The 27,852-nt window shown below is 40.8% G+C and overlaps 1 protein-coding gene across 1 annotated transcript in view; it reads left to right on the forward strand.

Moving 5' to 3' along the window:
- Positions 1–4,193: 4,193 nt before the first annotated feature.
- The window catches only part of LOC138615758 (voltage-dependent calcium channel gamma-2 subunit-like), a 70,076-nt gene continuing 46,417 nt past the window's right edge, over positions 4,194–27,852 (forward strand). The window contains exon 1 of the mRNA XM_069689565.1: positions 4,194–4,667. Coding sequence (XP_069545666.1) covers positions 4,457–4,667 — 211 coding nt within the window. The 5' untranslated portion in view covers positions 4,194–4,456. The remainder of the gene's footprint in view (positions 4,668–27,852) is intronic.

A 27,852-nucleotide genomic window follows, 5' to 3' on the forward strand; every position in this document is an offset into this window, starting at 1 on the left:
TTGGGTTCCTCTCTATAATATTGTAAAGTTCTGTTGTAAGGACCTTTCAATGTTAAGTGGCCTGACGTGACTTTTGTTGGAATTTGGCACGATATAAATAAAACTGAAATAGAATTAGTTTAAGCTCTGGATTCTAATATGTTTCCCTAACGCAACCTTGTTTTGTGATCTAGATTACTGACCTTTCATCATAACTTTACTTTTTGATTTATCTGAAAAAGGTTATTTTCCCATCCACCTGATGCATCCATGGATAATAAATCAAGATCAACAACAGGCAGAAATCTGTTTCTGTTAGCTCCACTGAGTATGTTTGTGTTCGTTTGTGTGCATCTGTGTCTGTCTCCGTGGCAATCCTCATGAAGACACCATGTGGCTACAGTGCAACCTATCACAAGAGGGAGACAGTTGCCGTGCTTCTGGAACGACTGAAGGAGCTGTCCATTTCAGCACCACGCAGAGGCAGCACTAACCTCAGAATGAGATTAATAAAACATAAGCAAGCACAACAAAAAGGTGCATTTTGCACAAAAATAACAATATACTTAGTGGTACAATTAAACAAATATACAGAAATGTTTCAGTCATGCATGCAAATGAGATCTATATTTATACGTATTCCAGGTACTGCTCCATATTTCCACTCATGCCCTGCTGACATCGACATTTGCATGCATTCCTCAATGCTGTTTGGCAAGTCAGAGCACTTTGCCTTTTAAGTGAATTAATTTTATTCTATGTGCAGTAAAGGTGTTTGGAACATGTGTCTAAATGTAACGTGAGGTATATTTGAGTGGCTGTGACAGCATTAGAATCATTGTCTTTTCTGCAAGGTGCGGGGATATGAAACACATGACAGAGTCAAACATACAAAGCACGGATCAATGAGTTTTACAACCTAACCCATCTATTTCTGTTGAAGTCATCCAAGCCCTTAACCGCTCGGTCAGGTGTTTTACACTCGCTGCTCACCCCTTTCATCGTTTGTGACTCATATCTCCCTCACGTCAGGAAATTTAAAAAAAATACACAGCAGCCTGCTGAAAAATAATAACGTGTTGATGATAATAACGCGACACCTTGTTGATCCCTGTCAGATACCCCCCCCCCCCCCCCGCCTCCCTCCCATTTGAATGAAGAGGTCAAATGTTAGAGGTCAGATACAGAGCAGCACCCCGAGGGCTGGGGTGCTGCTTTGCTGCAGGACGGTTCAGCAGAGTGCACTTGGTTTGTACATCGTCAGACACATCTGCGGCCTGATGAAATTGAATCAACACGGTCTGTCTCACCTGTACAACAACAAATAAAGGCACAAATTCAATCATCCTCAGAATCCTTTCGTAATTTCAGGCAACCTCCTCGCAAAACTACTTCCAGGTCTTATTTCAAAAGTGTCATTGCCACCATTGAGGTCAGAATCGTTATATTTTGAGGGACTTCTGAGGGTTTAGTACAAATTTGAGGATGTTTTTGAGATTAAAATGTTAGGCTACTACTTTTGGTACTAAGGTACTAATTTTGCACCTTCACAATTACAGTGATTGAATAAAACATTTAGCGCAAATAAACCAGATAAAAACATATAATCTTAGACATACATACATAAGAGTTGTGAGTAGTTGGAGATTTATCAGATTATCTGAAATAGAACTGAAAAAAAAATGCATTGGACAGTTAAATAAATGAATAAGATATGAAAAATGAAATGATTTAACATATTTTTGGTATCTGGGGTGGTAGTTCTAAAGTTCTGACTACAGATCTGTTTTGAATTGGTGTGCTCTTTTTCTCCACTTTTAAATAATTGAGAAATTTCTTTGAAAAATGACTGTTGTTGGATTGATTTACTGTGATGTGAAAATGGATTTGTAGGTCTGGTAATTTTGATCTCATTTCATTTATCTGTTAAATACCATTTTATTTATGTTCATGCATTTTATGAATCTTTTACTTGTGTTCATGAATATGGGTCTGATAGATTTCTACACCTCATGCAAAGCATTTTGAGCTGCCTCTGTGTTGAGGTGCTCATATGAAGTTGCCTTCAAAGGAATGACTGAAGAAAATGATTCCGCAAACAAGTTGATATGCCACGCGCATTTTTTTTCACCTTGAAGCCATTTGCTCTGTCGGAAAAATGAATGCAACAGTGAGATTCATTGTTGGATGAACTGACTTGAAAACGAAATTTTTTTTTGCAGTGCGCTTGTTTTTGCGTAAAGTGCTGCTGCTGCGCACGGAACATCTCTCTCTCTCTCTCTCTCTCTCTCTCTCTCTCGCTCTCGCTCTCTTTCTCGCTCTCTGGTTGTGTCGATTTTTTTTTCATCCTCTTGTGTGTGTGTGTGTGTGTGTGTGTGTGTGTGTGTGTGTGTGTGTGTGTGTGTGTGTGTGTGTGTGTGTGTGTGTGTGTGTGTGTGTGTGTGTGTGTGTGTGTGTGTGTGTGTGTGTGTGTGTGTGTGTGTGTGTGTGTGTGTGTGTGTGTGTGTGTGTGTGTGTGTGTGTGTGTGTGTGTGTGTGTGTGTGTGTGTGTGTGTGTGTGTGTGTGCTCCTAACCATCATCCACCCCCTCCTCCTCCTCTCCTCTCTCCACTTCTATCTCAGCTCTGCGAAGAAGAAAAACGAGGAAACCAAGGATTGATGTGTTGCTCGACTTGAAATTTTCTAATTTTTGCGCACATAATCCCCCCACGCCTGAAAGCCTGGCCAAAATTACAGCTTTTTGATTATTTCTGATCATTTTTCATGTGATGACAGTAAACGGCTGTGTGTGTATGTGCGCTCGTTGTTCTCCGGTTGGCCGTGATATAACCGTCTAGGATCGTTTGGATGCAGGAGGAAGAGGCTCTGACGCTCCGGGAAGCTTCGTCCATCCCTCCGTGTCCTCCTCGTTCCTGCGACCGGCTGCATGACCGGTGATGCTCGGCCTCTCCGCCTGGATGCGCCCCTCTCTCCGCGGTGTGCCGTCTGTACCGCTGCCCGTATCCCCCTATAGCAGATTTCCACTGTTGCCGGAGAAAGGTCTAGGGACCACATATGGAAACTGGGGATCAGAATTTTAGGAAAAAGGAAAACTAATCAGGCTGTCGTTTGATTTACATAACTTAATTTTTTTTTTCTCCTCCTCTTGGCTTTATTTTATTTTTTAATTTGGAGAGGGGGGTTGATCGTCCCTGGTTGGTTTATTTTCCATCATCTCTCAAGGAATGGCTGGTTTTTATGTCAGTCATGGTACCGGCTGATATTTGGCATTATTTATCATTCTGCCCTTGATTTTGGGGGAGCGCTTGATTCTGCTGGTTTGAATCTGTTCTTTCATTTCTTTCAGCACATTCAGTCCTGATTTTCTCCACATAGTCTGGGCCCTGCCTGTCTGTCTTGCTTGTCTCCCATCACCCTCTTACCACAGAATACATGTGATAGCCTTATTCTTCAGCAGTGCTTGAGATGAACCTTCATATTTCACTGATCCTCTGGGTTACATCAAGGTAGTCAGATCTCATCACTGAATTGTGTCATCATCTGTTGGAGGTCTCTGTTTTTGTTTCTTTTGGGGGATATTTTAAAGAAATCAGGCCGCCAACTGTGTTAGTCGTAACAACACTCCACCCCCACCCCCCATGTTTCTTCATCCCTTTTCAGTATGAATTAATTCACACTGCGTGCATGCGCATGCTCCTCCATGTACAGGTGTGTGCGGGTGAAAGTTTCAGTCTGTGAGCAAGTGTGTGTGCGTCTGTGTGCGAGCAGGAGAATGACAGTGTAGGCTGTGCGTGACGGCCTGTGTGGGAAAAAAAAAAAAAAATCAAGCGCTACGTGCACATCATTCCATACATCACCGTTGAAGCTGTGAGGATTGTAATACATGTTCCTGCTTTAGTCAGCTCAGAAAGCCAACAAAAAAAAAAAAAAAACAGGCCTGAAACAGCCACAGAGAAGCTGAGCGAAATCCTCCATCTTCTCATTATCTCAGCCTTTTTCAGAGTTTGACGTTTAGAGGCCTTCCAACTCAACAAAGTAGGCCTAGATCCCAGACCAGGTCTCTAGTGGGATCTGCTAGAAGCCTGCGTTTTTAGGTCAGAATTTTTTTTTCCAGAGCAGGGCAACTTACTGCCATTTGAGGACTAGGATTTAAAAAGCTTGGTAGCTGAGGGTTCTGTCTTCATCGCCAAAGTCTGTTTGACCCGTCTGCTGGGCCAAACAGACGCAAATCCACCTCAAACTTCACCCTTATCTTAATTTTCACCTGTTTGCTGACCCACCCCACCAAAAACCAACCATACGATTTCCCCCGAGCTCCCCTAATTCCCCCGCCCCCCCAGCGTCCCCCCGCTACCGTCGTCCACCCGACGCCGCCCACCCCCCGTTTTCCGAGCTGGCGTGGCGACGCAAACTCACAAATATTTACTTCCTGTACATCAAGAGGAAAGGGGGCCCCCCTTTCGTGGAATGCGGCAACATGGGCGTGTTTGACCGCGGAGTTCAGATGCTGCTGACCACGGTGGGGGCCTTCGCCGCCTTCAGCCTGATGACCATCGCCGTGGGGACAGACTACTGGCTGTACTCACGCGGCGTCTGCAAGATCAAGAGCACCAACGAGAACGAGACCAGCAAGAAGAACGAGGAGGTGATGACGCACTCGGGCCTCTGGAGGACCTGCTGCCTGGAAGGTGAGCCCGAGATACCCAAGCGGGCACATATACACGCACAGATACACCAACGGCAGCGCAGCTCAGGCACACAGGCAGATCGATCCCTACATGCCCACACACACATTTACACAGTACTGCATTCGTACTCACATGCCTACACATACGCTCACATGCCCACACTGTTCTGTATGTTCGCTGCATCTATTTCCTCACATAACGCTCACACTTTCTAACACACACTCATGATCTATCTATCTATCTATCTATCTATCTATCTATCTATCTATCTATCTATCTATCTATCTATCTATCTATCTATCTATCTATCTATCTATCTATCTATCTATCTATCTATCTATCTATCTATCTATCTATCTATCTATCTATCTATCTATCTATCTATCTATCTATCTATCTATCTATCTGTCTATCTGCAACCTGTGACATCATAATTCTTTGTCTGTTCAAATGAATGCGGCTTGTTCCTGAGAGGTGATTTGGATGACACGTTTACCAAATGGTCGCACACTTATCGGTGGTTTGGCGTGTCCTCCTTCTGGTCTGTCGGGGCCAGAGTGCAGATTGGCTTTTAATTGTCCCAGCAGAGAGCAGCTCGGCCCCATTAGCAAAACCGCCTAACCAAGATTTCACAGGGCACACACGGTCCAGCCAGGCCAAGTCACACAACCACCAGTCCTGCTAGAAGTGTATAATTGTTGAAAGGGTTTTCTTCAAGACGGGCTGACAACACATATTTCTTGCCTCTGTCTATGTCGGGAGCGTTCAGTAATCTCTGTAATCCTTCCTCTTCTATGCACCAGCCTTGAAGTGCTAACTAACCTGTGTGAGTCTGTAGGAAATGAGGAACAAAATCCACGATCCTTATTCCATGTAAAAATTCCTTTTAAAGTTGAGGCAAAGCCAGTGTAATGCTCCCGTAGTCTGGTTTAGCCAATTCAAGGGCTTAATTTAGACCTGGGTTAGAGATAAAACTATATATATATATATATATATATATATATATATATATATATATTGGGCTCATACCAAATAATTTAAGCCTGTTTTGACTTCTTGGGCTTAAATCTGGACAGCTGCATCACCGTGTTCAGAATAGTGGCTGCTCTGCTGGTATGTTAGAGAGCTGAGATGGACAGAAAACTGGAAGAGAGAGAGAGATGTGAAAGCATATGTGAGCGGTAGTGTGAGTTTATTTGTGATCATACGAAAGAAAAACTGTGAAATGTCTCTTTATGTGTGAAAGCAAATTTGACACATGCACACAAACACACACTGTAGAGGGTCAGGTCACACACACACACACACACACACACACACACACACACACACACACACACACACACACACACACACACACACACACACACACACACACACACACACACACACACACACACACACACACACACACACACACACACACACACACACACACACACTAATTGGTGTTAAAAGGGAAGGACAGTGTGTTGTATGAGCATTAACATTGTGTCCATCCTATATGGAAGCCTGCTTTGGGGGTGATACCTCAAAATCAACATTTAAGTAGTAAATATGACATGTTGCTGACTCTAGATATGCTCAGTAGTTTGTCATAAGAAGCACGACTCATGCACTGTGTGTGTGTGTGTGTGTGTGTGTGTGTGTGTGTGTGTGTGTGTGTGTGTGTGTGTGTGTGTGTGTGTGTGTGTGTGTGTGTGTGTGTGTGTGTGTGTGTGTGTGTGTGTGTGTGTGTGTGTGTGTGCGGTCCTACACATCCAGTTATGGATATGCGTGCTCTGATGTGCAGTTCCCTGATTGTGACCTCACGTTGTCATGTCGGTCGAGCCATGCAGCCTGATCCTGTCACACACCTTGCTTATTCATCCTCACCAGGCCTCAACGTATCTTTAAGATCTATTGTGAGACCATCTCTAATGAGCTCGTCTCCTCAGTTCATCAGTGATTCGATAGCTGTTGGTAGCATGTAGCAGAAACCTATTTTTACATGGTCGTCTTCATATATTCTACACCAGCGATGCAGATGATTGTAAACTGGTGCAAAATCATAGAGAAGTAATGAAACAGTGCAACATAAAGCTCCTGTGTAATGTCGATCACGATGCATTGGAGGTTGCTGGTATTTTTTAAGTTACCAATTTCGCCCTGACATTACATAATCTTGTTCTAGTCTCAGCTATTCTGCCATTTGACTCCATGAATTTCAACTCTGCTCCCATTTAATGAACTGTTGAGGGTTCACACTTTTACCAGCTCCCCTTTCAAACTAGCTCATCTTTTGTTTGCTTCATAGAAGGTTAAAACTATTCCTGGGTCTGAGTCTCTTCAGGTTCAGACAGGTGATTTTCTGCTGCTAACACATGCAGCACATCCTGTGGCAGCTAGAGCTGCGACATTTTAATAGACATTATGTTGTTTCCACATCAATTAGTCAATTGGATTGTCTTGCTTTGCTCCATATTTATTCTTTTGACTTTTTGACAGTTTTAATCCGAGCCTACCACTGCTGAACAGAAGGACATATCAAATTGCTCGGCTTCTTCACTTTGCCGAGCAAAATCTGCACTACACCTTCAATTACGTCTCATTATTTAAACATTATGCATTTTCTTTTCTACTATGTTTTCTTCCTACCAAGAAGTAGTGTGCTCTGTTTGGGTTAGAAGTCACAGAGACACTATGCAGACCATCCTGTCTTTGACAAGAAGGGCTTGGTTCTTTGCTGTTCAGGTTACTGCTACGGTTTAGGTCTAAGACTATTACACCTTGTTACATTTGTCTCCATCAGTTCCAAAATTGATTTTACCTTTCATCTAATGTATCGCCAGCTTTCTCTTGCCCATGGCTACATTTCCTCATGTTGACTCTGTATGAGGTGAAAAGGTCAGGCTTTGAGCTGACGCTGTGATGTCACTGTGTGGTCAGTTCTTTTTCCAGGTTTAAAGTAAAGACAAGGGGGGGGGGGGGGGAAATAATGTTCAGGCTCTTCTTTTATGTTATTATTCAAATCTTTGTTATTTTCTTAGAATTGGTTCATAAAATACAGGAAAAAAAAAGTATTTAAATGTGATGTAATTTAGATATATTTATATTTAGGCAGCTAATAGTACATGTAACCTACAAGGTGTAGTGTAAATTAAGGGTTTATGAACCTAACCGTGGGTCCATAATTAATGATTACCTCCAGATATATGGTGCAGCTTTTAGCAATAGGCCGGCAGCGGGACAGTCGCCCCGGAGTGGCAGCTACATTCAGCTACACTTCATCACCTGTTGACACAACCACAACAAGAAAAGTAGCCAGCATGAATCAGCCCGGATACAAACAAGCATCAACAGTTGCTAATGTTAACTTGTTCCAGAAAAAAACGGCACTACTTTTCTGCGAAGTTGATGGCTGACACTGGCTATACAGCAGTTAAGCTGAAGCCCCAGCCGATCGGTTACGAGGCTGCCGCCATAGGCGGTGAGGTGCGAATGCCTGCTCGATACGACCTGCGTAAAAAGGCTGTGAAAAGGAGACAACTGCTGGGTGTCAGGCTCACTCACCGACAATGCTGATCTTTAGTTTTGCTCATGAAGAGTGAAAAGGGATTTGCTCCTGTTGTGCAATTTTTTATTTTTTTGCCAATGTTCTTTTTACCCTGCAGCATGAGTACTCCTCCTGTCAATGTTAGCACAGAAACAGAAAGCAACTTGTTTCACACCTTCTTTTTTTTTCTGTCTTCTCTACAAAAAACATTTACTCATTTTCTGCAGGTGTGATAAAAGCTACCCTTGATCGGCCATGTGTCCACATTATGTAATCATGTTTAAGACCAGGTCTGTATTGCTGCAAGTTTGGAACTACTTTCCCTGCTTGGTTGTGAGTGTAAGGACAAAATGTGTTTATTTTAAAGACAGAAAACATACAATCTTGGCAGAAATTGCAAAATTGTGTCAAATCACCAACACATTTGTCGACGTGAATGCAGCCACGCCAACTCACTCCATGTGATGTGCTTATTTTCCATCGCTAAGTGGCTTTACTTTTCACACTCTAAGCTCGCTCGGTGTCCTTGGCACCAGAGATTTGAAATGGTTAAGAGCAGAGAGGAATCTGAAAGAGATCCAGCTTGCTCCGTGTGCTTCGCCTTCAGAGCTACAGTTGCTTTATAGCTGCGTGGTGCAGAGAAGAGAATGAGAGGGAGGAAGAGAGAAATCGGGAGGTGTTGAGAAAGAGAAAAAAAGAGGGGGAAAGAAGAACAAGAGAGAGAAAGAGCAGGCAGCCCTGGTTTGCTGTCACACCCCCTCAGGCATCCTTTGCTATCTTTAACACACAGGCCCACGTTCTATCTAACCTATCTTGCCCCGGCTTTTAACATAATATGTCACAGTGTGTGATTTTATTTCAATGCATGGGACATGATGTACATGGTTTGCAGACACTGAAGAGTGGCTGTTTTCAGTTTTGCCATCACAGTGATATGTTAGCGTGATCACACGGGACACTTTCATGTCTGCGGATTTGATCATGTTTGTGCTTTAATGCTCCGGCCAGTCTACAGTCATAAGACTGTGCGTGTCTGCGTGTGTGAAGCAGGATGTCTCCAGATTGGAGTGTATTATGGCGATGACATTAATTATGCTAATAGCCAACAGCTCCGCGAGCTTCACCGTGCTCATCGTCAACAGAGCCTCTCCACGCTGCCTCTTTATCTAAAGCTCTGGCTGGTGATATGCCAGGATAGGGAGTAACTAATTACATGGAATCAGATTACAAAAATAATCTGCTGGTGGGGAAAATTTAAAAAAAAAATAGTGCAGACCACCTCTTTATCTAAAGCTCCAGTAAGTGGTTCAGTGGATGGGGAGAACACATGACATGTAATCTGATTACTGAAGTAATCTATTTGGGGAAGAAGAATCATGATCTTTCCTATCAAGCAACAGCCAGGCAGTCACGGTAGGTAGAGATGACGACCAGCAAATGACATGTAATCTGATTGCAAATTAACACACACTGGTGCTTTATCGGACGCTTCATTACTTGATGTGTGGAACGGGAACTGATGACTACAAGCAGATTCCTTCAAAAGTCACCTGATTATGTGTGACGTGGGATCTGTATGCTCCTAGATAGGAAAGAATTACAAATACAGAAGAAAAAAAAAAAAATCAAATGCTGATTTAAGCATTTAGAGTCAAAGCCTGCTCTTTAACTGCCCCGTCCTATTGTTTGGCCAGTCTCTACAGTTCACAGCAGATCTTATTTGGTTGATATTGTCATGTTTTGTATTTTCTGTCAAAATTCAAGGAGTTCATACAACTATTTTTTATTAACTTTGCATGACAATACCAAGGTTTATATTCTCTTTGGATGCTGAAATATGAACCCATAATATTTTATGTACTGTTTAGTGCACAGTGCACCGTCAAAAAAAGAGAGCCTTAGACTGAATATACAAACTCACTACCAGCCTTCTTTGATCTTGTAATCTACAGAGCTTTAAATAAACCCCCTTTCTTATGGTCAGTGTATTGGTTGTAGGTCACACAAAGGTTGGATTTATTTAAGCGAAAACAAGTCAGAGGTAATTAACACCTACTTGTTTTAGACCCTGGGATATTACAAAACTGTGAGTCTGCACCCTCCTACAGTAACTTATAAAATTAATTTTAAGGAGAGCAGAGGTCAAAGTCAACGTCCCTTAATAAAAATGCAAAAAAATGGAACACATTGTTCATGATGTGTGACAGAGGAGGGTTAAGAAAAGAGAGTCATTGTTCTGCCTCTGCGCGGAGGCTTGCAAACAGTCAGCATCCAGCAGCGCTGTGTGGGCTTACTGCTGTTGATACTGTAATAGAAGTGACTGACAGGTCAAGGTAGATGACAAATTTTAGCCGTCACTGTGCAGCCACCCACCTCCTGGAAATGTGTCTCAATAAAGCAACAAAACCTTTAAAGAAAGTATTTTTAGCTTCATAACATATTTCGAGAGAATAATGTCTGTTGGCCACAGAAAGTCTAAATGCACACTGTCACAATACACTCATGAATGTTCCACCTGAAGGTATTATATTGACATGTTCTCAGAAAATACTTTCAAATTGGAGAATACGATGTGCTGTTTTCATCACTTGACATCATACGACTTTATATCCCGGTAATTCCATTATGTTAAACTGATTTTGCTGAGTGAAAATATGTTGCTACACCTCCCTAGCTGGACGTTGCCACCGTGCGAGTTATGGAAAACACCGAAAAAATATTATGTTTGAGAATAGGTTGTCGAAGAAGGAAGTCATTTGACGGAGTACAAGGGGAGACAGTGTCCTTGTAAGAAGAAGGTTAAGTTCGGTTGGCTGGACAAACAGAACTTTCACCCAGAGGAGGGTGGCATGTTTGAGTCTGTGAGAAAGAAAAGTAACGCACTTATTTGATCCAAACCATGATGTTTTCCCAAGCTTAACCGTGTGGTTTTAGCGCTTCATCTTAAGGCACTTTGTGCGTATGTATGAAATGCCAGCAGGCTTTGTTCGGCGGTCACATGATGTTGATGCAGGCCAATGGAAAACCAATGCATTTTGTGCTGTGGAGCAACATAACTATCACACATTTTGATGTGAGACTGCTCACAGCTTCAGTTTTCCGCTGTGGCAATAGTCTGAATATGCTGCTCATATCAGCAATTATTCAGCCACGCTGAAGGGTGGACCAATCAAGGACCAGAGACGGTATTAGAGTGCGTTTGTCCCGCCTCCCGTCCCTGTGAATGGACAGCTGAGTAAAAAGTGACAGTGCAGATCGCAGCGTTTTACCCAAAGTAAAAAAAAAAATGTTTTTACTCTCAGTTGACTGGCTCGGCGCAGAATAAAACCTCAGGGTCTCGTCACACTGCTGGCGTTTGAAAAAACGTGGCACTCCCATCAAAAACTATTTAAAAAGTACATAAAGTCCCATCTCAGCCTCCTGATATCCGTGCAGCCATCACGTCCTCCCGGACCCCACACTTCTCCATCCAGCAGCTATCGAGTCTGCTCCAGTTGGATTCACTCAGAGTGCCTGTCATCCTGGACGGATGGCCCCGTGTCGGTGGTCCAGCTGTGGAGGCTGGCTCCAGAGATCCAGCCTGTCGCGGTCTTCCATGATGGATCTTGCCCCAGGACAGTCTCTCGTTCCTAGGCACAGACCGGAGCTGCCCTGGGGGCCTCAGCCTTGACAGGTGGAGCTCAGCAGGCTCTAAATGCTGCTATTAATCTCCATCACGGCGGGTACGAGAGCGAGCGAGGTGTGTGTGACAGGAGATATGTTTCTGGGAATGAGGTGTGAGTGTCGGAGAGTGTACTGTGCGTGTGTGTTTGTACCACCAGTCAATTTAAGCTTTCATCACACTCAAAATCATTGAGTTACTGAGGACATCTGAACCCTCTGAACCTGTTAAAACAGCACCACATTTAATAATTACCAACAAAGCACTAGCACTGGATTGAAAAAATAACCCACACAGGGTCTTCTATGTTATCGTTTGTAATGGATGGCTTGCACATTTATGTGTGTGTATGCTTGACTTCATCACATGGGGATGAAAAGCTGTTAAGACAATGAGGGGCTCACTCATTGTGAGGCTTCACCTCCTAGTGAGGTTTAATTTGGTTTCAGTTCCCACAAGGTTCACTGTTTATTTCGCGGGTCAGGCTTGGTTTTGTATTTTCATTTAGCACAAAGTTAAAGGAAATTTCGGATAATTTTCAAAGTCAGACATGTTAAAGTAAAAATGTAGTCCTGTTCAGGAACTTTCTAACATTGAGCAGGTTTGGGAAAGAAGAGAATGAAATGTCAGAAGTGTCTGTCTGAAGTGTGTCTGGTTCTTGTACATGTGTGAGGATGATCTTGTATCTTCCATGTTGCCACAATACGCACACTTGTACACTTTTGATTTCTGGCATACCCGTATGTGTAGTGTATGTTGCTATACATAACTATATAAGGTGCGATCAAAACTTTCTGAGGAAGTACTCCAAGTTACGTTGCTTAACCAACATTACTGCTTGTTTTACACACATTTTTGTGACCACTGATTTGTGCACATTTACAATTTCACCATTGACCTGAATCTACGGTGTCAAACTTTTAGGGAACAGAGACAAGTTGCTGGGAGCCAAATCCAGCAAGTGGAGGTGGTGGGGAGCGACGATTGTGTTGTTATGGGTGAGAAAATTGTGAATTTTCAACGTGCTGTCAGTGGGTGTTTTGTCACTTTGAAAAACTAAAGTGCTATCGCATCACAGTTCAGGTCAATTGTGGCAAATGTTTTCCTTAAACGCCTCAGACCGTCAAAGTAAAACTCAGGGCTGACGGCCTGACCCTAGGGGATGAATTCACAGTGCACAACCCTGCGAATGTCAAAGTAAACCCACCTCACTGTGTATGTGAACTGATGTGCCTTCGCTCTTGGACATCCTGCCCCTCTTGGAACAGAAATGCATCTAAAACCACATCACGTGGCTAATCGCTTCATTTCTGTGGAGTTTCTGAAGCATTTCAAGAGTCTCGGCTGCAGATTTCCGGAGGTTTAAACACAATTGTATGTGCGCTCTCAGCTGAAGTTCATGAAGAAATCCCAAATACGCACGTACCAGTGATCACAAAGACAGGTGTCACAGTTACTAATGTTGATCAAGCAATGTAACTCTGAATATTTATTTAGTGAGGTCTTTCTGCTGCTCCGCTCCATTCACATGCAACACGAACGGTCTCGAAACCTTTTGTTTTCCCTTTGTATGCCATGAACTAGAGAACTATAGTGGCAAGTTAGTGACCCTGGCCTAAGCAACATTTGCTCAGTATTGCAACACTGTTAAACTGTCCGTATATGTATTGACCCTATGAGTGACCTCAGGCTTATTCAAATAGTCCTCCCATGGGAATTATTACAATTGTTTTGGTAATACTGCCCATGTGATTTAGGTGAATGGTTTAGGGGCTTTTTCAATAATTATTCTTTTCGACTTTATGTCATGTTATTATTATTTTGTTAATAATTGAGATTATCTGTAGCAGTAGTGAAATATTGAGCCTTTCTACCCTTCTTCCTTTCTATAGTTTATCAAAGTGAATACATTATAGTAGTTCAAATAAAACAATGATGTCCTGCTACAGGGTTGATTCTTAAATCTATTTGTAGTTTTGAGATTACTTTATCTTAAATTATTATCTATTTTATTTTGAAATACTAGTGGTAATATTGCAAGCAATTTGAGAGCAAATGATCTAAAACCTTATGGATTTGTATGAGACAACTTACTGCCACATAATTTAGTGTAGTGTACATCAATTTAACCATTGAACATTGATCATGTATTTTTAGTAAGATTGTATACATCACCCTATCCCCCAATAACCCTCTCCTCATTAACTAATTAATGCGGTGATTCCTATCTCTGTTTGTAGCAGCTCTCCTCGTCCTCCTTTGTGGCATTGCTGGGTATCTATGGCCACATGACACTGCGTAACTATGGCGATGCAGCGCTCTGTTGGCAGCACAAGGCCGCCTGTCAAACAGGCATCACGGCCTCTCAATCAAAGAGACTGTTTACGAGCTCTCACACACCACCTGGGACTGACACACACTCCGCTCCGCACCATGGGAGGGACATCAAATGCACACACACATGGACACACACACACGCAACACATTTACATGAGAAGAACATGCACACATGTACAGTACAGGTGTAGTTGAAACACGAGGTCATACAAGCATTTAAATTGTGCTTAATATGAAAAAATGGGACGAACAAATGCATTTATATAAAAAAAAGAAAAAGTTACACAATTAAAAAGCATTTTTAATGTGAACAGTGTCATAGATATCCCGAAAGACAGTGAGATGAGTGATTTGAGCAAGTTTTGAGGACCAACCTAAGAAATTGACTTGTATTGTGTACTTTATAGGAATTGGAGTCCAATGTTCTTACATTAGCCATATTTGAATTTAACGAACTTTAGCGGGGGCTGAGTGTTGGGGTATTTCTAAATCTGATAAATCCCTCAATTTATATCATTTTCTTGTGTAAATCTTATTTTGCAAAAAGTTTAATGTGTGCAGGACATCAAGAGCCTCCAATGTGAATCTTAAAATTTCTTCCGAAAGCTGCAGCAATGTGTCCACCAGTGTGTTTGTCCTGCTGCAGATGCTGAAGTGTTGCACTAACAGGGTTATGCAACAGGACAGAGCTGTTAGCAGTCTGTGGTGTGACAGGAGGCAAGTGTGCCAGAGCTTTGTAGTCTGTGCAGCAGTGGCCACTGACTGTCCTGCATCTATGCTGTATTATAAATATAGTGAAAGTCAGTATGGAAATCCTGCTCAACTGTATTTATACAACTAATTGAAATGTTTCTTCTCACAATGATTATGTTGTTTTAAAACAGGAGTTTAGTTAATTTGAGCTCTGTCATAGAAGATTGAGAGTTGTGAAAATGCACGACACCTGATTGGACAAATGCATTACTTGCTGGCCTTTTCTTTCTGTATTTAAATTGAAAAAAAAAAAAACTTTGCAGTCTTTTTTCCACAAAAGTTAGTTTCTGAATAAACATGAGGCCACAAATAGGCCATGTGACAAAGTGGAGCAGTGGCTCCCAACCAGGGGTTTCAACCCGTTCTAAAACCAAGGCGGCAAATACGAGGGTTGGCCAAAACGCTCCGAGACTCCTCATGTTGTGTGCGATGTGCATGAAGCAGGGAGAAGCTATAACCTTTAAGTATAACAAGTTATATCACTTTATCAACATCAGCACCTGAGTTACACTAGTCACAAAAATCTTTGATTTGTTAAATATGTTACGTTGCATTAGTAATTTACTAATGTTACTTGAAAGAAATCCCCGTTTGCTTTCTGACGGACTTCAATGTCGGTTTCATTGGTAAAAATTCTGTCTTTGGTCCATCCAACCATCTTGACCACTTGCTCACGTGACCTTCGTTTTCGACATCAACACTTAGCGTGTGCGTATCTCTCTGACGCCAACAACTTGGACCAAAAGACCCCTGGGAAGGAGAACGGACTGGAGGTTTGGGGTCACATGATAAGTGTGAGGGATCGAACCATGATTATAGAAAAAAGTAAAAATATTTCTACTACAAAATGCCATCTCTTCATGTGCTGTAGGAACAGTTTTATTAAATACTGCATAGTTTTCCTCTTGAAGCTAATCTAAAAAGAGAAAAAGCACTCTTTGGTTATTAACCCTCCATCGGCCTACGCAAACTGTGATTGGTTCACTGCGAAAAACAAAAAGGTTTTGAACCACTTGACTATAACAAAGTCTCTTAGAGTACACTGTTTGTATATAAAGCCTAGTTTTACAGTCTGATAACAGTAAATCCTGAGCTGTGTTTTAACATCTGTAAGGATTCACCCAGATCACAGAATTTCTTGAACCTTTAGTAAACTCTGGGGAAATTTTAACTATACCTGCTCTCACAGTATTGAATATATTTCACCAATTCAAACTCAAATCATTTTTGACTCTCTAATTCACTTTTCATAGTGTTTTATGTGCTTCCAAAACCTGAAGTACTTGACTGTGCCTACACCAACAGATTTCCATTTTCCCCTCCACAGCACCTCCATTTATACAGTAATAAAGTCACTCTGTCATACTAGATAAGCTTGAAAGGCACTTTTATTCTTGTAAGGGCATAAAACCTGACATCTGTTAAAATCTCAGCTGTGACTTCGAAACAACGTTGAGATCCTTCTAAGTACATTTTAAAGTGTGTTTATTTGTAAGTATTCCTATTTTAAAAGCGAAAGTGCATTTTGACTATAGAACAATCATACTCATTGGGGTTTTTTTTTATGTCTTTTTACAGCGTAGTAACAACATAATAATTCAGTATTTCACAGAAGGGTAGCAACTACAAGTCTCACTTGTATTATATAACAGTGAGTTCTATTGTAATAATAGTATGTCATGTGCTGTGCTTCTCAGCAGAGTCCAGCATTTTACTGTAGTAACAGTATGTCACATTCTTTGTTTTACAGTATAGCCGGTTGAGTGTAGCGTAGCAGAGAGCTGTTGGCACCTCCACACAGCCTGTTTAACGCCTGGTGGGAGAGGTGCTGACAGGCCGCCTGCTCCCTAATCCTACAGACATCGGGAGCCAAAGGGAATGACCGGGAGATCCGTGTGTCTTTGTGTATGTGTGGGCATCAGTGGTATGTACGAAGAGGCTACATGGAGAGACTCAGTGGTAATTTTAGGACTGTTCACATGTTGGAACCGTGGATTTCATTTGTTAAACATCCACGTGGTCACTTAAAATGAAGGCACATGAGAAGAAGTACACACGCGTGCCATGTTAATGTGAAGGGTCTGGATACTGGTCGCCAAATAGATGTCACCTGTGACTCCGCCCAGCATCAGTCACAGCAGAGTGACAGATCAACCGAGCTCCTCTCAGTGGGAACGCGGAGTAAAGCCACTGTGGAGTTGTATTGTGTTTGCAGCAACATATGGCCGAACTAATGGAGTAACAATGTTATCATCTGTAAGCTACATGACTCATAAACATAATTCCTGGATGTGTGTGTGTGTGTGTGTGTGTGTGTGTGTGTGTGTGTGTGTGTGTGTGTGTGTGTGTGTGTGTGTGTGTGTGTGTGTGTGTGTGTGTGTGTGTGTGTGTGTGTGTGTGTGTGTGTGTGTGTGTGTGTGTGGCCCTGTCTCACTTGCCTACATTAGCCCATTGATTAAGTGATATGCATAAGAGGGGGGGTAAAATAAGAAGACTCAAGCGCACGTTCATGCACACACACACACACACTAAGACAAAAATAATGCTTTGCACACACACAAACTCAAATTACATATATCTATATGTTATGTAATTATGCTTTCACTTACACACTGTGTGAGTAATGGTATATTTGACTGTTGTGCATTGACTTTTGTGAGAGAGCCAAAGAGAAGCAGGACCTGGAGGTTCTGTTCCTGCAGTAAAGAAACCTCATTCAAAATCCTATTGACATTTATTTGGAACAACACTACACTAAAATTACAGCCTTGGTACTGAGCCTTTCTCACCACTATGAGGTGTTGCTTGGTTTATATGTCACGGCGTTTTTTTTTTTTTTACATGTCTCTGAAGAACACCAACCAATAATGTCCCCATTAGCAGGCATGCTGCTGCAGCCTTCTCTGTGTGCAGAGTATTGACAGCCTGCAAGTGATGCATTTAGGGTACATCTGTAAATTGTAGCATCTAAAGATGGCTTGCATCTGTAAAATTGTTGGTACGGAAAATGACGTGGGTTACACTCTCCCTATAAAAAAAAAATAATAATAATAATGTAATGTAAATTACTTTTTTTTTTTTTTAAGAGAGATCGTTCGTAGGGTTGTGATTCATTCAGACATGTTTGTAATAACAGCGGGGCAGGGAGAACTGAATGCTGTTAAAGATTTTACACAGTAGAAATGACAGATTTTAACATAGAGCTTTGGTGCATTTTATGGATGTGGATGAAATAAACTTATAACAATGTAAGTACCCGCACTACTGCAATTGTAAATTGGATTGGATTTGTAGGGTTGTTTTGTGCTTGCAAAGTAAATGTTAAGTTTGTTAAAATAATGAAGGTTTTTATTTATAACAGCAAATGATGTCGTGGATGCAGATTTGTCTGAGAATATGGAAAGTAAACCTGCGGGAACACACTTCATTATTTTCAGACAAACATGAAAAAAAAATGCTGAATAAGAAGTTGCTCTGAGTCATGCAAGCTAGTGGAACAGAGGTGAGCCCAGATGTACGGTTATTTTGCTGTTATTGACTGTTTGTTCAAATGTATTTGTGCCGGCCTTCACTTTTCATCAAGGAGGGCAGAGTTCAGAGGGGAAAGGTCAAACTAGGAAGGTTGAGTGCTGTGTTATATGGACTCTCTGTTACAAACACACACTCACAGTACCATAAACCGATGACCTTTGACACCGATGGATACAATGAGTATTATGACCTAATTATAGCCATTTTACTCTTGAAATCCAGACTAAATAGCCACATTGTAAAACTATGACTTACTTACATCATGTTTTCAAAGGAATAATAATAATAGTTGCATAACTTTTTTTGCTCGTTTAAGCAAAAGAAACAGGGTTAATTGATGGATGGACCATATAACTAAATGTTCCTATCTTACGCTCTCCATTTTGCCGGGTTAGGCGTCACACTACAAAAACTTCCACCAGATACTGATGCTCTCCACTGCAAAATAATAAACAATCTGCTTAGGCTGTAAGATGATATTTATGTTGTTGCAGATGCATTATGATGGGATACAACCCTGGACACAAGCCATGCAGTGCACTCTTACACCATCTGGCAGACACCGAAGATGCCATAACATTGGGTTGTTTTGTTGTTGTGATTGAGAGTATATGGAGTTGAAATCATGTTTGGATGTACTGCATGTGTGTGAGTGTTGAGAGGATGGATGTACATGTAGATTAGATCTCGTTGTAGTTCTTTTGGTACAAAGTTGGTTCGTCCCACTTTAATTACCAGATTCTAATTGAGACACATTGCGTGCATGAGTGTGGTACCATTTTGAGTGTAACTAATGAACCCGTTGAAACTCCAGTCACCGACTTTGCTCAAGACGAAACAAATAGCTCTATAATCTGGTTGTTGACCGCGTAAGAGGTAACCAGATGTCGTTGCGCATGGTACAAATGCAACCCAGTGAGGTGTCAGGTTATGATTCATCAGATCTTTATGGTCAGTAGAATGAGTTTACAGCTACACGGCAGATGTGGCTAACTCACCCTAACGGTAATGGTGCAACATTAAGCAGGCGGTGATGAACTCGGCTGTCTGCTTTTTATGACTCGTGGTCTGCTGTAAATCCTCAGTGTGTTTATGTACTGTAAAGAGTGTGTGTATGTGTAGTGTGTGTGTGTGTGTGTGTGTGTGTGTGTGTGTGTGTGTGTGTGTGTGTGTGTGTGTGTGTGTGTGTGTGTGTGTGTGTGTGTGTGTGTGTGTGTGTGTGTGTGTGTGTGTGTGTGTGTGTGTGAGACTGTGTGCATCTGGGCATGTTTTTGTGACTTTGTACTTGTTTGGGTGAAGTTGTACATATGAGCCTGTCAGTAATTTGTACAGACCAGATTGTGTGTGTGATTCTGTGCATGGGTGCATTAAATATGTTTGAGTGTGTACCTATGGAGCTAATGTCATGCCAAAAACCTGAAATAAACAAACAAAACATGTTTTACAATTGCTCTTACATTTCACACAAAAAAAAAACAGTGTGGTGTGAACATACAAAGCACCATTAATAAACCATTGCGTTTTATTTTGCAAATACAACATGTAACTATCAAACACATATTTCTCAAATGGCTTGCTTCAGAAACAAACACAGAATGTCTTACAAGCACACAAAACAAAACAACCTACAAAGACATTTGGTCTTTCCATCGTATTTCTGCTGAAAATTTTCCCACAGAGATCCTGCGTAATTTGCACTATACATCAGCAGGTGCTGCCATGAGTTCTGCCTGCCTGTTGAGAACTGCACACCCAGAAAACAGACATTACTCCTAAGGCAAAGTACAGCTTAAAAATGATGTAATAGTCTTTATCCAAAGTGTATAGTTTATGAACGCTCAGAGTTATTAGACACGTTTTAGAAGTAGCATTCTTCATACGCGTCATCTGAATTATTTCCAAAAGCAAACTCTTTTAGTCCGTGTGTTTTTAGACACAGCATTTCAGCCTGTTGTATATAAAAAAAAGGATTTTACATTCAGCAATGAGGTATTTAAATTGAATTAGTGTCAAATGCATTAAGTCAAAGTTGATAAAAAATATATTGGGCGTTTTAGAGGTACATATTATATTTGCATACCAGAATGGATTTGTTTGTTAATAGTGTTTTATATTTGCAAACTCAATTTTGTTTGTTTGTGAATCTTAAGGCATTTGTAAAAACCTGTTATGTTTGCTTTTTGTTTTGGCATGAAATTAGTTCCATATATCATCCTGTACTTATATATATATGTTAGGATAAATTGGCTGACCTTGACAATGATGACATTTTATCCTCACTGTCAAGTTGTTAAAGGGGTTTGTGAAGGTTAACGCTTTCAAGCCCCAGATAACTCATTTTTATACCGAACCTATTTGGTTCTGTTTAAGTAAACTCTGGATCATTTGCCCGGTTAATACGACTCATTTGGGCTGATTAGAAAACTGCTAATCGAACCCTGAGTGGGACTATACAACTGCAAATTTGAAAATTTGACCATTAGACCATGTGGAAATAAGATGTCTCTCTGGTTCCAAGCAGACGCTGGTGTGGTTTGTTTGTGGTGTGAAAGCAAATGGACCAAACACAGTATTTTTCGATAGCTGATTTTTGATTTTAGTATAAATTTAAAAGCTAAATTACCTATAAATATATCTCCTTTTCATGAACTGTTCAGGATGCCATCATATAATAGACGGATAAATCAGCATGTGAACGCAGGGATTTTACCCTTGAAAACTTAGACAGTCATAGCTACTTATTGTCTATGTATCTTCTGTGGAAATGATCAGTTCATCAAGTCAAGAGACAGAGAGCAGAAAATAATGATTTTCATCCCGTCTCCACCTGTAATAACCTGCGAACAATTCTCCAAAACAGTGAGTTCTTAGTAAGGCCATTATTTATTACCATGAAACATGAGCATAGACCAGTTCAGTATGACCTGAAGCGCAGACTGACCTTCTGTTCATTTAGTCAGTACAGCTTTGAAAGGGATGTTAATATAAATTATGGAATGAATTAAAATTTCGGTAAAACTTTCCACAGTTTGTTTTTTACATGAAAGATCATTTCTGTGCTCCTTGATCCAATCAAAGTTTGTCAAATATTTGAACAAGAATCTGATGATATGTTGATGTCAAACATCAGTTCACACCTACCTGGTCCTGATGAAGTAGATTTGTAGAGTTGGTGAATGTTAAACTTTACAAAACTTTAAATTTAATATAATTTAACTGTAAATATTTAAAGGACAAATGTGTTGATTTTACACATCAAAGATCACAGATGTTGGAGAGCACTACGCATGGGAAGTTCTTTAAAGTCCGTGTGGCTCCGGAGGAAGAGAGATTACCTGAGGGGATTTAACTTGACTCAGTGTAAACTGGGGTTTAACAATACAAGTTTGACAAGGAAACAGTATCCGTAGTTGAAGAATTGGACAGAAGTGAGTATTTCAGACTTACGACTGCATCTCATCTCAATCACCAAGGACGTGAGCTCCACCGCTAAAACCTGACCATTGTTTGGGTCAGTGAGAGTACTGATGCACTTTAGTGAACTAAGTCTGAGAATTCATTGATAGAGGTTTGTTTGCACTTGTAAAACATATACAACACCTCAAATCTTTGATCAACACTTTGGCTCTCTGCAGGGTGAAACGATCAGGGTTCTCTAAAGAGTAGAGAGGACAAATAGGTGCTGATTACTATAATTAGCAGCTGAGTGTTTTCCTGAATCGATTGTAGTGCTGCACTCATGTCGCATGGACTGGAAGTAATGCACATGTCACATATAGGTGGAAGAAATGGTTTCTAGGGAACTGAGCTTGAAGAAATTAAATATACATTTATTCAGAATTGGTAATTTGCACAAATTAGCATTGTAAGGATCTCAGGTGGAGACTGTAACAGTTTGATAGGAGGTGAACACTGAAGCAAGAAACATCTCCAGACACGGGTGTCATGAACAAAAAACAAAATAACAAGACAATAAATTAAGGTAAAATAAATCTATTGTGTGCTTCAGTTTTATAAAATAGTACAAATTACATTCAGCTTGTAAAATTGTTGATGGATTCAAAAATAATTATAACTACAAAGTTGAGCCTAACGAGGGGTTTGAGCTGGGTTTCACACTTCAAAACATTTGTGGCACAGACTGAAATGAAGATAATTTCCGCTGCTGAATAATGACTTGTTATTTGGTATCAATTTCAATACCTAGGCTACAGCCACACGAAAATATTTTTTGCTTTAAAACAACAATAACCTTTGCTCTATGTACGCTGGAGTAAATCTCAGCAGCGACAGTGAGCCACAGTATTTACCATACATACGATTTGTACTTACAACAGTTTGTAAGGACAGTTTGTACTTGAATTGTTTTAATACATTTTATAAAACTGGTATCAAAAAAGAATTGTTCAGGAACTGGTATCAAAGTCAGGGTATTGGTGCCGGTATCAAAGATTGTGGAGCGATACACGGCCCTACTGGCTTTCAGTTCTGTAGTATTCATCTGTCCTGCAGGACTGAAGTGGAGAGTTACAGAGAGACATACAGTAAGTAGCAACAGAGTGCATCAGTTACTGAGACTTTTAACTACTCATTGATCAACTGCAGCTGCCAAATGACCCAGCAAAGAATGTGCTCGTGTTGGGCAGGTGGTGTTGTGTGGCGATGTGTAAACGTGACAATGAGATGGTGTGTGTGTGTGTGTGTGTGTGTGTGTGTGTGTGTGTGTGTGTGTGTGTGTGTGTGTGTGTGTGTGTGTGTGTGTGTGTGTGTGTGTGTGTGTGTGTGTGTGTGTGTGTGTGTGTGTGTGTCACTGAAACACTGCTTGTATGCTCATCCTTGTTAGTTAAAGTTACTTTGAATTGTGAATTTGTTCACACCATTTGGTGTTTTATCTCATTTGTCCTCAAATAGTCTCCACACATTGAAAGTAAATTTAGCTTTATTGGGTAAATAAAATGCTGGAAAAATAACATTTTTGGGGAAAACAAAAATGAAATTGAACCTTTTAGCTCGTTTAATGTTTGGGGTAAGAATTATAAAAATGTTTTATAAAATTAAATACTTGTCAGATTGTTCTCATCAAGCAACAATAAATCAGACTCCTGACCATCAGAGAAGGAGCAAAATCACTCCAAACATACGTGGATTTTATTCTATACTGCATTCTAATATACTGCAAAAATTCCATACAATAGTCAAACATTGTGATGTTTCCTTTGGTCTTTTCTAACTTAATAAAACACACAGTTTATTTAGGATAGACACGGAGCAAACTAACACTGATTTTGATGTACAAGCTAGATGTGCTTTACTCATGCAAACAGCTGATGACATGGACGAGGACGTGATTGTGCTGTTTTGAGGGAACAGGGAGCCTCTTCCCTGCAGCAGGTGCTGTAGCACATGAGTTGAGTCAGAATAAAGTGAAACGATTCAGCAGTTTCCTGAAGCCTCTCAGAGTTCAGGTCAGTGCAGTGACAGCAGCGTGTGGACACAAAATGGCCTCCAGCGAGTCTGCTTGTTTGGTGTTTTAAAACTCTATTCAGACGTGCTGACCGACAGGTGACACATGCACAAACAGCTATGCTTTATTCAGTGCAGGTTATCACAGTGTGTGTGTGTGTGTGTGTGTGTGTGTGTGCGTGTGTGTGTGTGTGTGTGTGTGTGTGTGTGTGTGTGTGTGTGTGTGTGTGTGTGTGTGTGTGTGTGTGTGTGTGTGTGTGTGTGTGTGTGTGTGTGTGTGTGTGTGTTCAAATACATTTTTGTACGTCTATATGAGCATTAGTTTCAAACCACATTGCGAATGAAGTGACTGTTAAAACACATTGCGTCGCCCGTCAGCTTGCTGTTCAGTGGAGCGTCACTTCTCACATGTTATTGAAGTGTGTGTGATGCTACAGATTGTTTGCTGTTTATTTATTTGTTGTTTTCATAAAGGCTTACTGTTGAGTATGTCTGGAAACATAAAGCACAACATCTTTACACTGGAGACACTGACGAGATGCCAAAACATTTCTAGACACACTGCGTCATTTTACAACAATTTGAAATGTCTCTCAAACAATAAGTCACTAACACAAATAATAAAAAAAAGACTAAATGTCACTGGCACTCTTAAATGAGCATCTGATAGATTTTGGGATTCCTTTTTGTAAACTTTTTTGTGTTCTAACTGTGGTTACACAAACCCTCCTCCTCTCATTTTTTTCTGTGGTTAAGTTTCTTTTAAAGCATTATATATTAGTATATTGATACTGTGAAAGTGTCAAAACACTCAGCATAGGGTCTAATGTCATGTGTTCGCCTGCACCACAGCCCACAGTCCAGCTTTTTATGTTGAAGAAAACACCAAGCAGTCATTCTGTACAAGACCGAAGAACACTGTGATTGGCCAGGGCAGGTGTCAGTCAGAACAGAGTCAGCCAATCAAAAGACAGATTATGAGAGGAGATTTAAAACTACACTTAGGTGATTTTTGGTTCTTAAAAAAAACACGTTTTTTTTAATAGATTTTAACACTGCAAAGAAACGACCAGAAAGTTTAAAATATGGGTCTTTTAAATCTCAGATATCAATATAGCTTTGATCAGGCTTAAGTTATAACAGTGAAAATTGTGGCAAGATGAAAAGGAACTTTTAAGAAATCTGTTTGCTGTAGGGACAGTCAGGAAACTTTAATTACATTATTCTCAGTCTCTCACTGTGACAGATGTTAAAATATAAGCAGTTGTTTAAATAGCTGGATATTAAACTCATTTCTATTTTGAACACTGGAAGAAGGCTGGGATGGCAGTTCCCTCTGAGCATGCTCTTTAGAAAAGACTGTCCTCCCAAGCAAAAACAATAGCATCTGCCAGACACTTCTGCCAGTGCCTAAAGATGACAAATGTGGACCTTTAACTCTGAAGGTCATGTGAATAATGACTCCTGTCTGGAAGTAGTGGGACAGCCACACAACTTTGTGGGGAGGAGGTTGGGATGATGGAGCACAAAGCATGCTATCTTAATATGGCTGATGTTTGTTTTTCCCTAAATCTAAAACCAACTGAGTCTGATGGCGGATTAGAAGACAATCTAAAGAATAACCTGTCACTGACAATCTATTTTATCCAGCCAACATGTCTTGATATTTGTCAAATATATCGACATGCCTTTTTCCCCTGCTACTGTGTTTATGAATGGGTATCTCACGAAAAAAAAAGTCAATGTCATGACTCTGAAAGAAAGTGTTTTGCCTTTGCTCTGGTGTTTTAATATGCTCCTTGTGATATTAAATGAGAATTATTATGTGAATTTTCAGCTGCTGATGAGTTAGTGTTTTGAAGTTGTGGAGAAAAACACAGCTAAAGGCTGGTCTCTTGGTTTCAAGATATTTATGGAACTAAATAGTTTATGAACTTTAGGAGGGGCAAATATTTTTGTTTTTGTTTTCTAAGCACTTTGCCCTCCTTCCCACCCCCCCCCCCCCCCCCACCCCCAGTCTCTCTGCCCTCAGTTCCTTCCTGCTCACTGCCAAACGCTCAGGCATTTGTTGAATATTCACAGATAATTTAGACAACAGAGGAGGCAGGAGGGAAGCAGAGGGGAGAAAAAAAAAAGGGAGGGAGGAGGTGGGAGAAGATGGGTAAGAAGAGGAGAGAGAGAGAGAGAGGGATGGATGGAGGTGATTTGGCGGATTTAAACTCACTGCACCCATTGGCTTTCTCTTAAATGAAGGACTGGAGGCGAGAGCTGCAGCGAGGCGCTACTCAGAATACTGGATGCTCCCTCCTCCCCTCCCTCTCTCTCTTTCACCTCCCCTCCCTCCCTCTCTCTCTTTCACCTCCCCTCCCTCTCTCTCTTTCAATCCCTCCCACATTCTCGAGGAATCAATAGTCGCAAATTAATCATTCTGCCCAGAGCACTTTGAGGGAGAGAGAGAGAGAAAGAGAGGGGGAAAGAGAGAGAGAGGGAAAGAAAGAGAGAGAGGGAGAGAGAGAGAGAGAGAGAGAGAGAGGGGAGAGAGAGAGAGAGAGAGAGAGAGATGGTTTGCATAAAGCATAGAAGCAGCAGCAGTGTGCATAATCACACCTTCAGTGCACTGAGCCTGATTAGATGTTATTCATTGTTGTTTCACTTGTTTGGAGATGAGTAATCATTGTTGTCATGGCGATTGTTGTGGCGCCCCCGTTAGATGCTCTTTATATCATTTCAGAGAGGAAATGCATCTCGGCTGAGCTGGAAATCCACTAGTTGGAGATTTTAAAGCCACAACTCCTCTGAAAATACCTAGTCTGCTGGGAAATATCCAAAAAGTCAGAAACTTTTGACGTAGTTAGTTTATTTGATATCACAAAACTCCAGAAATTTAAAACAATTTGCCACAAAGATAAAAATCTGTGAGTTGCTGAGAGTAGAATTGATCTTCTTATTCAGTTTTTAGCAAGGTGACTAACAAGCACATTTTCCAAAACATCAAACTGTTCCTCTAAACTCTATAAATGAAAATAGAAACCCAGTTACTGTTGAAATCCTTAACATTTCTTTGTTTAGTCATCATCGGTTGCACTGACTGTCTGCTCTTCCGTAGAGTGCTTTGTCAGGAGGTCCTCTCACAGCTTCGTCCTCAGCCTCTGTTTTGTTTATGTATTTTTGCTGACTCTCAGCACCCATCACAATGCTGATTAATCCATCGATTATTCGATCAATCTTTTAGTCTATAAGATGTCAAAAATAACGACGAATGTCAGTCACGTGTCCATTACATGCTGCCAAGGCCCAAAGTGAAATATTCTTGATTGTGACCAGCAAGAAACAATAAACATAAAAACAAATCTAATCATATTACGTTTTAAGCTTTAATATCCTCTCAATTGAACAACTGTTTTGTTACAACTGAAGCTTTCATGGAGCTGAAATAGCGAGTATATGAGTAACATTATGAAATATGTATAAGCCACTTGTATTGAAATGGATGTACATACATTAAAAAAAGTTGATGCCAAAATCATGAGACAGTTATTTACTTGAGTCAAATTCAGTTTAGTGGTTCAGTGAGTCCAAATCACTGCTTTCGCTTAACAAACCAATCTGTTGCATCAACTTTAAAAGTGCACAAGGTAAGTCTGCCCATTACATATGAAGTGCACCTAATTCCTTTATTACACAGTCTCAGGGAAACATATTTCTGAAAGTGCAGATGTATGTTTCTCCGACCACGCCAGAGGAAATGTGTTAAAGAAATGTAGTCTTTCTCGATAGGTCAATCATTTCTGTGGGTTCCTCGATCATAAGCATGAGTGGGAACAAGGTTAGTGTTATGGGGCTTCAGCTGTTGTTACTTATTGTTTCAGCAGAGTCCCAAACTTTACACTGTTGCATTTTTGTCT

Source organism: Brachyistius frenatus, unplaced genomic scaffold (assembly GCF_029030835.1).
Source record: "Brachyistius frenatus isolate BFR_SWC_R1_liver_20210118 unplaced genomic scaffold, ASM2903083v1 Contig_7, whole genome shotgun sequence".
Lineage (NCBI taxonomy): Eukaryota > Metazoa > Chordata > Actinopteri > Embiotocidae > Brachyistius > Brachyistius frenatus.